Source organism: Phaenicophaeus curvirostris, chromosome 2 (assembly GCF_032191515.1).
Source record: "Phaenicophaeus curvirostris isolate KB17595 chromosome 2, BPBGC_Pcur_1.0, whole genome shotgun sequence".
NCBI classification, from domain to species: domain Eukaryota; kingdom Metazoa; phylum Chordata; class Aves; order Cuculiformes; family Cuculidae; genus Phaenicophaeus; species Phaenicophaeus curvirostris.
The window spans coordinates 34,932,968-34,949,090 of record NC_091393.1 but is presented as its reverse complement, the minus strand read 5'-3'; the positions used below and the strand labels follow the sequence as shown (position 1 = coordinate 34,949,090).

Below are 16,123 nucleotides of genomic sequence, written 5' to 3'. Positions count from 1 at the left end.
GTCCAGTCATGTTTTGAATACCTCCAAGGACAGAGACTCAAAGTGTCTCTGGACAGCCTGTTCCAGTGTTTGATCACCTTCACAGTAAAAAAAAAAGTGCTTTTTCTTATATTTAAATGACATCTGCTGTATTTCAGTTTGTGCCCTTGTGCTCCTTGACCTTTCATTGAGAAGAGCCCTTCTCCAACATCTCTACTTCTTCTGTATTGGGTATTTGTACACAATGATTATATCCTCTTCTCCTGGCTGAACAAGCCCAAATCTTTCAGCCTCTCCTCATATCAGATGTTCCAGTTCCTTCATCATATCTATGGCCCTTTACTGCTCTTGTTTCAGTGTGTCCATGCCTCTCTTACACTGGAGATCCCATAGCTTGACTCGGCACTCCAGACATGTCTCATCACAGCTGAGCAGAGAGGAAAGATCACCTCCCTCCACCTGTCAGCAGTACTCATCCTAATGCACCCTGACCTCAGCTGCAAGGGCGCCTTGGTAGCTCATGGTGAGCTTGTTGGATGTCAGTGTCCCTGGGGTCTTCTCTGCAAAGCTGCTTTCTAGCCAGTCCTCCACTTACGTTACACCAAATATTATTCCTTTCCATGTGCAGCACTTCACGTTCCTTTGCTGAACTTCATGAGATTCTTGTCAGCCCGTTTCTCCTGCAATTTATTAAATTTACTTTAATTTATGATCTTTTCGATAATTAGTGTAACTATTATTTAGGAAAATTTTGTTTTCTTGAACTGCATTTCTTTTCCTAATTAAATCATGCATGTATCATTAATGATGATAATCTACGTCTCTTACTGCCATAATCAAAAATAGATTTTGCTCCAAGACAGTCCTGAGAATCTTCTCTACACAGGTAGGATTGTTGTGTCTTAAAACAGCATCAATGTATGTATCCATCTCCATTTGAGATTCTTGAAGTCAAGTGCAGTTGCCAATTTCTTTCCACAACACTACAAGTTAAAGAAGGATTGATAATGTCCTCTGTACTCCCTTTCAGATCACCAGAGGATGCTGATGAGAGATGGTCACATACAATTTTCATCCCACTCAGGTGGCCTGGTGAAGGCTTGCCACAAAACTTCAGCTTTGGGTAACTTCTGGGAGTCGAGGGTCAGGAACTCTGTGCATAACTCGATTAGCATGCATTGAAATCCTGCCCACATAAACGTCACTCCCTACCATGCTGTGGGTTATTCTAAGTGTTTGTAGAGGCGCTGAGGTGCACCATCACTCCTGCAAGCTCAGGCAGCAACTTAGTTGGCTTGCAGAGCCAGGTCTCTGTATTACTGCTTCCTCTCACCCCCTGGGACAACTTGAAGAATTGCCTCTTGCAGACTGTGTGTCACAGCTAGCGCCTCGTAAGCCCCGGTGCGAGGAGCTGTAGACTGAGGTTTATTGGCTTTACCTGAACTCCCAACACCAAAACCAGGTTCAAGGCCAACTTCAAACCAAGCCACCCATGCAATTAGCTGGGGTCTTGTTGTCCGTTGTAACTAATATTAAAACTACCAGGTAGTATTACAGCTATTTTGCAGATGAGAAATCACTGGGAGGGAGATAAAGTGACAAAACATATGTACTTGAAGAGACTCGTGGCCTCAACTAGAACCCAGCTCTTATGTCTTGTAGGACAGCCCTGTCACCATTAGAACACGTAATCTAAGCTTCCTGGAAAAAAATGAAATGTGAGCCTCCCTTTGAACCAGCTTGACTTTGAGCTCTCTCATGAAACACCGACGACCTTTGAAAGAAAACACGGATGGCACCATTGACAGATTTTGCCTCAGTTGGCTGCAAACAAAGTTATTTGAAATAACTGCCAAAGTTGTAATTTATCAGACTTTTTCACAGATTCCACAAAGGCAAGGAAATTCAGAGTCGAAAGGCTTTCTCCAGGCAGCACATGCCAGGCATTTGTGCATGAATTGCAGGAGGGGAAATGATATGTTCCTTTTAGAGCTGTTGTTGCCATCATGGAAAGCGAACAAGCATCTGTGCTTTGGAAATCAGTGGAAGGAAGGTGTTCCATGAAAGGGGAGCATGTGGGAGAGCAGCTTAAAACGGTGAGAGCGTATGAAAGTAGCAGGAGTTCTGAATGCCACTGGGGAGAAGAACTGGAACAAGGCTGACACATAGAAAGGTGGCGAGAAAGCAAAAAGAAACGCAAAGAGGAGTACACTGAAGAAAAAAAAAAGAGAGAGATTTGGCTAGAAAATAAGACTCAGCAAATTCCAAAAGTGAAACAGGAACCAAGAAAGATGGAAAAATGATAGGGCACATGGAAAGCGCATTGATTGGATGGTTGGGCTGGTGAATGTGTAAGTTCCAGTTTTGGTGTGTTTTACTGCGGAAACAGATATAAAGCTGAAAACCAGAGGCCCAGTTAGGACTCAGAATACAGCAATCCCCTCTACACCTGCACTACACGATGTCTGTAAGATAATTGTCCTTTGTAGCACTTGCCACTGAGCTGGAAAAAAAATGAGAAGACTCAAATTTAATAATATTTAATTCAAGAGGACTGCTTACCTTAAGTTGCCATAAGTAAGGGTTGAACCCACCAGCCCTAGCGTTCTCAATTTCAGTCCGGGCTGACAATTTCCTGTCACTACACTGTGAAGTTGAATCCAGAATAACAATTTAATACTTGAGTGCCCAGAACCAGGCAGATGCTTTGCATAAAAGTGTTCTCTTGTGTGTGCTGAGTGCCTGCAGCTCCCCCCAGGAGGTGGTGGGTGCTAAGCACCTCTGAAAACCAGGTCACTGTCACTCAGGAGCTCAGAAAGGAACTGAGGTGCCAAAGTTTAAGACTAAACTTACAAGCAAGTGACATTGTCGTGGAAGAGTGCGTCTCTGAAGGATCACCATGCTTTTGGTAATTTGAATTTTGGTATGTAATAGGCATGCGTTTGTAAAATCAGATGCCTGCATAGCTTATAACACCCTCCAGAGATTATATGAGGATAAAAGAAAACAGGAAGAAATGAAAGAGGAAAAAAGGAAGATAGGGGAATGAATAAAACAGAAAGGGAGGGAAATGCTGTTCAAGCCTTCTTTGAAACTAGCTTGCTCATGCCTCAGCAGCTTTGAACGAAAATTATTAGTTAGGAGGCTTAAAATAAACATAGTGAAGTGGGTTTTTTCCCACATAACGCATAATAAAATTGTGGAATACATGTCCACAGGATGTTCATGGGAGCAAAATCCTAAATAGCTTCAAAGAAGAGCTTAGAAGAGCCGGATATGAAAGTTCTGGAAAATAGGAAAATAGATCCATTTTGGCTTATTAAACATAATAGACTTGATAGAGCATCTGGCTTAAGATGTCTCTATAGCGTGGTCAGATGGAAGCTGTGTGGAGATGCCACAGGACATACTGCCCCATACTTGCTTATTTTCTCATTCTCTTCCCTTAAGCATTTCCTAGTGGCTCTTACCAGAGACAGGGTGTATTGCCTTAGATGCTCCTTCCACCTGACCCCAATACTCCTAGATTCTATTTTGCATTAGTAGCATATGGTTTCCCTTCTATATCTTCCTTAACTGTGTTGGCGTAGATCAATTTTTCTTCCTTTCGTACAGCAGCAGTAACGATGATTGTTATAATGTTCAAATTGTAAACATTTTAAAACATGTTCTGAAGTGGCAAGCAGGCATTTTAATTACAGGGATTAAAAGGAGAAGAGATGCAAGTGAGTCAGGTGCTAGGTAAAAAAATATGCATTGCCCTTTGTACCCCGAGGGTCACCACTCTTTGTCTCCAATGGATTTACATCAGGACAAATTCAAAAGCAGACAGAATCATAATGAAAACCACCTATATTGAACAGAAGGCTTTACCTAGACCAGTGGAAAATGCATAGATAGTATAGTATAGATGAATCCTTGTTTATTTTGTTTTAATTTTCCCAATGCCAGTGCCATTTAAAAGACAATTCTTTGTTCAAACACAGAATTACAAAGATAAATTCAAATGATCTTGTTTAACTTATTTTTTCTAACTCAATTTTTAAAGCCATTTTCCTTACCATTCAGGTTAGCTTTCATATATTGAGACTTGATTCCTGAAAAGACATTAGTCACCACCTCACAGCGAGGCAGCACATGGGCACAGAGTGAGAGGAACCCCTAAGATAACCATTTATTCAAGTGCTCTGGGCTTTCAAGTTGATCAGTAAACAGCAAGCCAGTGCTGAGTCTCTGGTGCGGAGTGTTCATGCTGTGCGGCACTGCTCAGGAAGCAGGTAGTGGCTTTCTCAGGAACTGGATCTTTCAGGTATGCTTCAAAGGAGACTCATAAATAGAAAGGTACAGAAACCCAGGTGGAGGTAACAAAGGCACTGGTGACTTCTGCAAAGTTTACTTAAGAGGGAATGTGCAGCCAGCCTTGCAGGAGAATACATAGCACCTCTTCTAAGCAAAAAAATAGGGAAGGACGGAAAAAGGGGTTCAGATCTTCTCCCCTCGAACCCAGCATTACTAGCAGAAAGAATGCTTAGTACTGTATCTATGTTTTGCTTACGCATGTGAATGGCAAGCAGCAAAATACAAATAACACTTCATAAATGACATATAATTAGTGCCTGAGAAATAGGCATTTCAACCAAGAAATGCTTCCATTTATTTATTTAAATCCATATTAAATGTGTATATTGTGCATATTTGCCCATTTCCTACTATATTATGACTTTAATCCCTGGGTTGTATCACAACCTAGTAATTGTGGAATGATTTAGGTAAAGTTTTTTGATGTATTTTTCACCTAACACACAAAATCCTTTATTTTCTGCTGACCCCTCCCAAATTGCATCATCTTCTGTGATTTTAAGGGGTGCTGGGATGGAACTCACTGGAAAAAAAATCCATATAAAATCTGTAGATTTGTGGAGCAGGGGGTAAGCCTTTGTTCAGTATGACTGTCATTTCCTCTCTGCTGCATTTCACCCAGACCATGTACTCCTTCAGCAAGGGACCATCTCCTTTGTTCCAGTTTTGAAATGTGTCTGGTTGGTGTTTTCCACTGCTACTAGAGTTCAATTAAATACAAATAATAAATAGTTAATAGGTTGCCAAGCTGCAGAGGTGGAGCTAATCAGCTGAGGCTTCATGGGGTGGTTAATGATGGATTAGGAATGGGCGAACTGATAAAGCTGAATATTTAAAGGCTAATATTGTACAGGATGATGGATGCTTTGTCAGCTTCAATTGCATATGACCAGAACTAAAACTGTGCTTATCTTGCTCCTCTTTCTTTTGTAGATTACCCAGCTCCCAAACATTGCTGTTTTGAGTGTCTCTGTCCAAATTCCCCGGAGTGGAGCACTGCCCGACAGAGGAGATGACCTAAGAGGCTGTCTTACGGTTGAAATTGGGTTGGGAGGTGAAAAAACAGTAACTCTATGAAGGAAAGGCATTATTAGCTGCACACTTGTCTGCTCCTATTTCGACTCAGCTTACTGAAATGGAGGGATTTCAACTGATTTTGTTTTCTTTGCAGTGCTAACTGGTGAGCAGGTTTGAAAGGAGCTATGTTCTGTGAATGTGCAGCACAGGAGGGGCACATCCCACTGCCTGCGCAGCGCTGCTAAGAGCTACCGGGAGGTTTGGCTTCTCACCCGTGTGGTGCACTGACAAGCTACTCTATCACAGCATTATGTGTGCAGAGTGAAAAGGGTAAAACACACCTACTAATACAAAGGATCCCTACATGTCACAGCTCTATCTATTTATTAAATAAAATAAAAATAATTATGCATTTGTTACCATTTATTAACCAGCATCCCATCACGTTCTGTTATTGGCACTCCAGTAGGTATATTTAGGCTTAAAAATGAATACCTTTTAGTGCCAAATTCTGTCCAAGGCACAGGACTCCTACTGAAATCAGCTGATGCTAAATGATGCTGTTTTTTCAGCGTCTAACTATAGGATCAATAAGGCCATCACCCTTCTCAGTAGTCTGTCAGCTAGGAAGACAGGCAGCCTTGTAGACAAGACACAGACAACGAGGTCAAGAGAAGGGGATTCTTTTCTCAGTTTGCCTTAGGGGTTTTGTGAAGCATTGGACAAATCACACAATCTCTTTGTTAAACCTTCTGACTTCGAAAATGGAAATGATCATAACTGTCTACTTCCCTGGGATGTCATGGAGTAAATAAATTCTCCGTATGCATGTAGGAGTGGGAGGGAGTAGGAGGGGAGCTACCTGGATGCTTTGAAAGGAACAAACATATTCCTCTTTGTTAGCCTTCATTTTTGTAAACAGCCTTAGAGCATCCTTTAATGCAGTAAAGCATACTAAGCTCTAATGCATTAAAAAGTTAAGCAAAATCTAGAAGAAGATGCCTGTAACTGTCAAATATTAACTAGTCTGTAATGATTTTTTTTCCCTGTGATTGGTGTGTCAGCCTGAAGCTGATTTTAAAAATAGTTTGGTCATTTTGCAAAATGAGGTTGGAAAAAATACATTTTGCTTGTGTTAAAAGATATTGTTGAACTGCAACTGAAATTTGGCAAAGGATTTGCTGAGGATTTGATTGGTGTGATGTCTCAGGCTGCTTCCAATAAGAAATGTAAATACAAAAGAGGGTTTACACATTCTACTATCTGAAAAGTTGGACATCTGCTCTAGGTTTACTGGGGATGGGCAAGAATTTCCAGCAGTGGCTTTTCCTAGACCAGAGGGCTTTGTGGAAGAGAGAGCAAGAACTGAGAGAGGGTTCTGCTGTTGTTCCTCGCAGAACATAAACACGTGTGAAAAGAAAAGTTCACGATCAGGATGCAGGCTGTGCAGACAAGAGGATGACTGGAACTTAATGAGAAAAAGATGAAGAGCCTGGGACAAGAATGAAAAAGACCAGTAGCTGGTAAGGATGGTGTGGGGGGACTGAATCAAAGAAGTGAGGAGGTTGGGAGAAACTTGGACCAAGAGTTAAAAATGGACTACTGAAGTAAGAACATTATGTTGTTAAAAGAAAGGAAAGGGATGAAGGCTGAAAGAAGAGGGCCCTTAAGTATTAAGTTCTAGTGGTAGCACGTGGCACTGTGGATATCAAGGGTCTTGCCCTACTTCTAAATCATTTGGATTTAGGAGAATTCTACATGAGAGAGACAGAGGTGTTCAGTTTCTTAGATTGTAACACAAAGAACTGATTCTGAAAAGATAGTCTTCACATATTAGGAGATGGTAGGTTTATCACCCATAGAACCCTAATTCTCCTCAGTTTGTACGCATTATTTTAAGCGGACTTTAATTACATAATCATGTTAATTTTTCACAGAACACTTACCACATTAAGTACAAGAATGGATATGGCTCAGGAAATGAATCAAGGAACTCATCACCATTACAGGATGAGGTGCCTTGGAAGCTCCTCTTCAGTGCATCCCTCCGGCAATTTTCATTAACTTAGTCTTTCTACACAGAAACATGCCATTCCATTCTCTCACTTTTAGACTGTTTTTATGAGCTGAAATTCCCTATTTAGAAAAACAGTTTGTCCTGTGACACTAGCTAACTAACTAAACTGACTCAAAGGCAGCCCCTTCAAAGTAAACCTTTATTCTCTCAGAAATGGGTAGCATAGAAAGTAAAGATTTGACAGCAGAACAGTAACTCTCCTGCCATCTTTCTGGTTTCCGCAGCTTCTATTAATTCTAATCTTTCCCCTCTCCAGTTTGGGAAAGGCTCTTTATGAGATGCCACAGGCATGGTTAGCCATTGTCGACTCCACAATCAACCCCCTTCCTTAGGACAGTAACTTTAACAGTCTCATGTCCATTTTGAGTTTTGTTTCAATCGTAAGAACACTAAACACCTTGTCATTGTCACTGGAAACAGGTAAGGGTGTTTCTTTTTAGCTGCTTCCCTCCTGTAACTTCAAGAGTAATTTGTGCTTTATGTTGAAAGGCTGCAATAAGGTCTCCTTGGAGACTCCTCGTCTCCAAGCTGAACAACCACAACTCTCTCAGCCTCTGTTCAGAGAGGAGATGTTCCAGGCCTTTCATAATTTTTATGGCCCTCCTCTGGACCCAGTCCAGCAGGTTGATATCCTTCCTGTGCTCAAATTAAAGAACAATTAAGAAAACATGAAATCACAACTGCGTAGCAAAAGTTTGCACATTGAACAGTTTATGCAGAAACTTAAACTGTCTTCTGTGTTAGTCTCTGTACGCACCAGGTAGAGCACAGCCCCATCCATGGAACATCTCTCACCAGCCAGGAGCCCTGGCTCTGTGGGGGAGAGTTCCATCTCCTCTAGCCAGGCCCTCTGCCACATCCAGGCTGGCTCCCACATGCTGCTATGGGAGGCAACAGGTGGAGTGGTGAGGATGAGCAGCAGCCCTTTGGCCAGTGCAAGAGTAAAGCTACCAGAGAGTGTCCAGAGGAGAGCCACAAAGTTAATGAAGGGTGTAGAGGGAAAGTCGTATGACGAGTGGCTGAAGTCACCTGGTCTCTTCAGCCTGGAGAAGAGGACTGAGGAGGGACCACATAGCTTACCGTTTCCTCAAAAGGGAAGGAGGAGGAGCAGGCACTGATCTCTTCTCTCTGGTGATCAATGATAAGACCAGAGGAAACAGCAGGCAGATGTGCCAGGGGAGGTTTAGGTTGGATATTAAGAAAAAGTTCTTCTGACAGTGGTGGAGCACTAGAACAGGCAGGGAAGGAGGAATGATGCCAAGCCTAACAATATTCAAGAGTAATTTGAACAACATCCTCAGACATGCAATGTGTATTCTGGAGTTGTCCTATGCAGGGACAGGAGTTAGGCTTGATGATCCTTGTGGGTCCCTTCCAACTCAGATCATCCTGTGATTCTATGATCCTAAGGACTACAGGGGAAGAGGAAAGGGAGACACCTTTTTGGACATCAGGAGCTCTCAACAGACACTGCTACCCTGCCCGCACTGGAACTGGCTGCCCAGGGAGGTGATGAAGTCACCATCCTTGGGTGTTTCAAAGGCGGGTAGGCTAGTTGCACAGGAATATGCTTTAGTAGTGGACAGGTACAGGTGGACTCGGTGATCTTGATACTGAAAATGCCAGCAAATAAACTCTGAAAAACTTGTTTGGAATTGTAGAAAGCAAGCATCCTTTATCAGGCCTGGGTAACACAAGGGAATGATTTCCATTGATCATGTGCAGCGAGACAAGAGCTGGTTACAGAACAGATTTCCCACTTACACGCATGTGTAGAAATTTTCCTAGAGATCATAGAATCATAGAATAACCAGGTTGGAAGAGACCCACCGGATCATCGAGTCCAACCATTCCTATCAAACACTAAACCATGTCCCTCAGCACCTCATCCACCCGTGCCTTAAACACCTCCAGGGAAGGGGAATCAACCACCTCCCTGGGCAGCCTCTGCCAGTGCCCAATGACCCTTTCCGTGAAAAATTTTTTCCTAATGTCCAGCCTAAACCTCCCCTGGCGGAGCTTGAGGCCATTCCCTCTTGTCCTGTCCCCTGTCACTTGGGAGAAGAGGCCAGCACCCTCCTCTCTACAACGTCCTTTCAGGTAGTTGTAGAGAGCAATGAGGTCTCCCCTCAGCCTCCTCTTCTCCAGGCTAAACAACCCCAGCTCTCTCAGCCGCTCCTCATAAGGCCTGTTCTCCAGCCCTTTCACCAGCTTTGTTGCTCTTCTCTGGACTCGCTCCAGAGCCTCAACATCCTTCTTGTGGTGAGGGGCCCACAACTGAACACAGGATTCGAGGAGCGGTCTCACCAGTGCCGAGTACAGAGGGAGAATAACCTCCCTGGACCTGCTGGTCACGCCGTTTCTGATACAAGCCAAGATGCCATTGGCCTTCTTGGCCACCTGGGCCACTGCTGGCTCATGTTCAGTCGGCTCTCAACCAACACCCCCAGGTAAATAAAATCTTACACGTATTTTATTACTTTCCAAGCACTGACTTTCACGCTATTATGAACTTCACAGCAGCCAAATCTCTGCCAATTTGGCGCTGGCTGCAGCTCTACCTGACCCTGCATTTGAGACAGGGAAGGGCTGCAAACAGGTGATCCCAGAAGCAGACGTGTCTGCTCAGCACAGATCATGCTGCACACAAGACGTTAGCATTTCCAAAAGTACGAGGAGCGTGACAGTGTCTGGAGAAACGCTATTTGAAGAAAAAAACTACAACTATGCTATAAAAAATATGCTGTGAGAGAGACATCCTGCCTAATTTTCAAAAAAAACACAGTAACACGTGTGAAAATTTGACTCTGCTTTAGCTTAAATAAAAATATTCCGCTTTTTTGTAACAGTAATCGCTTCTCGCCCCAATCTCAAAGGTCTTTCCCAACCAAACGATCCCCGGGCTGCGCGACTCCCGCCGCGGGAGGGGGCAGCGAGCGCCCCCGCCGCCCTCGCTTTACGGCCCGCCGCGCTTTGCGACGCCCAAGATGGCTGCCCCCAGGGCACAATGAGCCCGCTCCGGCCGGCGCCGCGCGGTCCCGCCGCCCGCCCGCCGAGCCCAGAGCCCCGCTTTGACCACTCCCCCTCCAGCTCTGACCCCCCCACCATTGCCGCTGAGCCCCCCCAGCTCTGAGCACACCCCCGCCCCCTCGCTGCTGAGCCGAGAGCCCCGCTCCGACACCCCCTCCTCACCCTCATCCGCTCTGCGCCTCCGCCCCTCTGACCCCCCCCAGTTCGGTGCTTCCCCCCCCCCCCGGTGCTGAAGTCCCTTGCTGCTGAGCGCCCCCCCCCGCCCCTCTCGCTCTGAATCCCCCCTCACCGCTAAGCCCCCCCTATTCGAGCCCCCTCTCATCCGAGTTTCGTCCCACACACCCCCCGCCGGGGTCCCCCCGACCGCCCCCCCTCAGCCCCCTCGCATCTGAGTGTCGTCGCCTACCCAGCACCCGGCTCCGAGCTGCCCCGGTTCTGCTGAGAGTGTCCCCCATCCTCCCTTTCCGAGCCTCCCAGTGCCGCTTCCCTTTCTCCCCCCCTCCCCGGTGCCGGTTCCCCTTCTACCCCCGTTCCCCAGTGCCGCTTCCCCTTCTCCCCCCGTTCCCCGGTGCCGGCTCCCTTTCTCCCCCGTTGCCCGGTGCCGGTTCCCGGTTCCCTTTCCCTCCCCGGTGCGGGATGTGGGTCTCGTCGTGCGTCCGCTGGGCGCGGCGCGGGCCGGGGCTGCTGCGGGGGCTGGTGTCGGGCGGCCCCCCCTGGAGCCAGGTGGTGTCGGAGGCCGAGAAGATCGTGGGCTACCCGACGTCCTTCATGAGCCTGCGGTGCCTGCTGAGCGACGAGCTCAGCAACATCGCCATGCAGGTCCGCAAGCTGGTGGGCACCAAGCACCCGCTGCTCGACACCGCCCGGTAAGCGCCCCGGGACCAGCTGCGGCCGTCGGGAAGGAGGGAGGGAGAAGGTTTTGGAGCTTTCCCGGGAGCTGTGGCTCGGTGAGCGACTAAGAGGAGCCCTGGGGCGCTGAGGTTTGGCGTGGGCGGCGAGCTTTTTCCGCTCCAGGATCTCCACGTCCTTGCCGCAACAGGTTTTCCTCGGTGTATCCTCTCTCATCCCTGAGTTATTTCGCCACGTGCGATGAAGGAGTTTCCCCCAGGCGATGGGATACCTGACCGCACTTCAGAGGCTTCTTGAGCCCCATCTTCTAGCGAGTCTACTGTGTTTCATAAAAAAAATGTGCAAAAAAAAAAAAAAATCCCTTGCCAGCCGAAGAACTATGCCTGCTCCCTGACAGTCCAGAATTTTTTTAATATTGTGAGAAACACTCATTTACTGGTAAAATATTGAAAAGGACAAAGTCTTCGAAGCAAAGATAATAATGTTTTTATTTTATAATTCAGCACTGAATTGGATGCCCTTCTAAAAAAGGCATAACATCTTACAAAAGTAGTGGGTACGTGTATTAGTTTTAGACAAAAACCATATAAAACTTCAAAGAATGCTCATTATTTTTTTTGGATTATCCGGCCATGTGTGCAGACTTCCTTCAGGTTATCTCTTGACCTAAGACAACTACATCTTGCTAGACAACTGAGCATATCAATAAATTCTTGCAACTCTAAGAGAGTATTTATTCTTTCAGGTTATTTGTCCGTGTCTGGAGATTGTCTGCATATTATTTCTTGATACAAGACAGATTTATATGACAAGATAATTAAACATACAAACCAGCTGCAGTAAAACTTATTAATTAATTCTCACAATATCAAGAACAATATTGTGAGGAAACAGGTGGAAAAAGTGGTAAGACCAGTCAGCTTAAAAGCTCAAAGTGGCACTGCTCTGAACCATGTGTTTTGTTACTAAGAGCTTTATGAAACATTGGTTTGGAATATCCAGCTGGGAGTTCTTGTACATTGTTGAGATTTCTAGGGTTGCTAAGCTGATTATCCACTCTTTTCATTTTTAAGGCAAGCTGATGGGAGACTTTCATTCCTCCCAATGAGCAGAAGTTGGGATCGTTGGGCAGAGTTTTCTTTGACTGTAAAACAGGAACTGATTGGCAGTAGGTTTTTAAACAATAAAATGCCAGAGGCTTAAATAATTAAAAAAATTCAGTTTTCCAAGGGCATTGGGTTGTGAGTTTGAGTGTTTTTAGGGGTTTTTTTTTTGGCTGTTTCTTGTTTGATAGAACTGCATTTGCTGTAACTGCAAATACAGCAATGTTAGTAGAATCCAAGTTTAATACGCACAGTATTTTTTGAACAGGTGTAAACAAAAAATTAGCATGCGTTCAAAACAAATGTTCTGCTTTTCTTTTAAAGAATAAAAACAGTAGTTGTGTAGTGGTCCCTGGCAACTCCACACTTATGGTGCAATGATGTAAAAAACAGATTTGTTTTTCAAGCTTTCTGTCTCTAAATCTAGCCATCTTGACTGAAAAAAGGAGTACAGGGGACAAACACAGCTTTTTAAAGAAGCAATTTTTTTGTGGGAGGGATTCAGATATTGGCTTTAAGTAGACTTTTCTTGAAGAAACAAATCAACTTGATAATAAAAGTGGAAAACATTTGTCTTGAGAAAATGCTGGTGGGTGGGATTTTGTTGCATTGTTTTTAAATGCAGATTGTGATATTATGATAAGTTTAGTAGAGATATTTTTGTTTTATAAGAGGAGGGACAAGAAGAAAATATTTTTCCTTCTTTGGATCCAACTTTAGGTTCAGTTGATGGAATGCTGGGAATAGGAGGACTGAAGTGCAGTCTATTTGGGTTCTTAAGCTTCCACTGCAGTCATAAAAATATCATGGAGACCACGGTGCTACAGTGGAGCTTAAAATTTTAGCTTTACAGAGTCTGTTCAATGTGTCGTAGTTGCTGGTTTATTTGTGAATTAAGTTTAAATAGAGTATTTTTAGGGTGATCAGGATCTGGAACAGGTTGCCCAGGGAAGCTGTGGCTGCCCCATCCCTCGAGGTGTTCAAGGTCATGTTGGATGGGGCTTTGAGCAGCCTGGGCTAGTTGGGCGTGTTCCTGCCCGTGGCAGGGAGGTTAGAACTGGATGATCTTTAACGACCCTTCCAACCCAAACCATTCTGTGATTTTATGATTTTGGGGTGTGGTTAGAGGTTTCATAGTGGAGCTGTGATGTGTATGTGGGTTTTCTTGTTGTTTTAAGCGGGTTGCTCTGGGTGTAATTCTTTAAGCCCGTGGCCTGCAAAACACCAGTAGGAATATAATCATGAACAGAGTCAGCAGGAGTGAATCCACTCATTTTCTAAATTCATATACGTTTCAAAGTACACTACTAACCTGATGGGTCGTGCTGGAAACAAAAGTCAGTATTTACTCGCATAAAACTGAAAACATATGTCCTTATTTTGGATGTTCTTATTTGGCTTCATTGGTATTTCCGAAAGCTTTGTTGGGGATGCATTTCCAATGGCCTTGACCTTTGTATTACAAGAGAGTTTAATTACTGCTGACAAGTTTTAGTACACCTGTAGCAGTGCACAAATTGCACCTCATCTTGGTTTATGATATGATTTTGCAAGAAGGTGAATTTTGACCTTGTTCTTTCTTAATAATCTCTTTCTGAAATGCGAGTGTTGTATATTTAACTGTAAATGTGATTAATTTTAGTTATGGTTCTGAGGTCAATGCTCTAACTTAGCTGTAGCAGTTTAGGAAACAGGCCTTGATTTTTCAATACTGGATACATGTTTTATGTCACTTCATAAGCATGGATAATGATTTAAGTTTATTGTTGTGTGTTTAGGCAACTGTTTTAAAGCATGGATACCTAAAATACATTCTTTGTTGATTTTTTTTTTTTTTTTAAAGTTAGGTGATTGATATGTACCACAATTCTAATCTTTCAGACTGTGGGTGCATAAATACCGTGTATGTCTATTAAGTGCTCCAACACTCTGTGGGAACATCTGAAAAATCTGTGCAGTCGAATTGATTAATTGAACATGCTGTTTCTCAAGTTTCTACTCATTTTTGAGGTTATAAATGATGACAAATATGATTGTTTGCTGTCATCTCTAAGAGATATTAATTTTCTTTAACCTTCTTTGACTAGTGGTATTTTATCATCAGTGGTTTTGCATCTGTCCTCCCTTCCTGTCTAAATGTTTTGCCAGCCTTTGAAGTCTTCCTTAGGCTATTAGGGATTTCCTAAACATTGGTAGGAAACCCTCTGCTTTTTCTGCTCAGAAGAGGCTCAGAGCTCAGACAGCGTAAGCGATGATTGTCACCACACTGAAAGCCTTCAGTGTAATAGGAGCACTGATATGAGCAATTTTTAACCTTTTGCAGAGCTTTGGGTCAGGAGGCTGTTGCAACCCATAGGCTGTGCCGAGCACCTTAAAGAAAGCCGCTGAAAGAGAACTGTCGGTGTGAGACTGGGCATGTGGAGGAACAGCTGTTGGGGCAGTATACATTGCTTTGATGATCCCATCCATTTCTTCCTCTCGTTTGGATGCAACGGTGGCAGATCCTGCGTGTAAGTGCCAGCCATGAATCAGGACTGCAGCAGGTGTTCTGGGATGATGTGCGACCCTCCTACCTCCCACCAAGCCTGCGCCTGTCCAGTGGCTTTATATCTGTGAGCTACTGCTGACTCTGCTCTTGGGAGCGCAGAAACGGGTAACTGAGCCCTGCAGTGAGGGATTTGGGAGTTCCGCGCAATCCATGTGGTAAAGTCAAGTTTATCTTTTTTTTTTTTTTTTTAGTTTTTGGTTTCTTAAAAGTCAGCCATGTGAAGTGCGCATCCTCAGTACCAGCTCTGACTGACTTGTTCAGAGGAGGGTGAAATGTGAGGGAAAGGTTATATGTCATTTTAGAAAGGCTTTAGTGGTTAACAGATCATTGGAAGCTGGGGCATCTGGATTATATTCACAGCTGTGCTTTTGGCTCTCCGACTAGGGCAAGTCACTTAATTTTTCATAGTTGCGTTTACTTATCTGTAAAATGAATACTGTAGCATCTGTTTTCTAGAGGTGTTGCACTTCATTCATTACAACCTGTATCGATTGCTGTGATCCTTGAGTGTAAAACAGTGCATAAGCAATATTAATAAAAAATACTTTAAACAAATGCGATCATTAAGATATTAATGTTGACTGGATACTCTGGAAACAAAGTTGCAATCTGACTACTTATGGATCTTTCTGTTTGTAGTCCTGCATGTCGCTCTATGGTTCTTCAGAGCTTTCAGGTTTTTTTTCCCCCTATAATGAAGTGTTTTCTGCAGCTACTCAAAGCTAACATTTACATATTTTTACTCTTCAGGCTTTGGACTAAAGAACAATTCTTTTCAACTCGTAAACGTGTGGCCTGCTTTTCAGCTGGGAAGCAAGCAAATCTCCAGTCATCTTCCCCTTCCTTTCTAGACTAACATACATCCTTTCTTAATATAGGAAAGACTCTGTAATTGGCACAGCGATCTCCTTTTCTCCAATACTTAGTGTAAATGATGTTTTCTTGGTTATTTAATCTCCCTTGAGAAGGGTATAGCTTGCTGCCGATTGTAAACAGTAAATGTTATGGCCAATGCATCACTTTTATAATATCACTAAATGAAATGGGGCACTTCATGCACGTAAAATTATTATGGGATACCATTTAGCTCTAGCCATTCTGTCATTAGTGTGTGGGAGGAATGATTATATTTTATTTCTGTCAGAATTGTTTGTTGGTGAT

At 43.8% G+C, this 16,123-nt stretch overlaps 1 protein-coding gene across 1 annotated transcript in view; it reads left to right on the top strand.

Moving 5' to 3' along the window:
- The first annotated feature begins 10,768 nt into the window (after positions 1–10,768).
- PDSS2 (decaprenyl diphosphate synthase subunit 2) overlaps positions 10,769–16,123 on the top strand; it is a 120,380-nt gene continuing 115,025 nt past the window's right edge. The window contains exon 1 of the mRNA XM_069851669.1: positions 10,769–11,328. Within this exon, the coding sequence (XP_069707770.1) occupies positions 11,099–11,328 (230 nt within the window). The 5' untranslated portion in view covers positions 10,769–11,098. The remainder of the gene's footprint in view (positions 11,329–16,123) is intronic.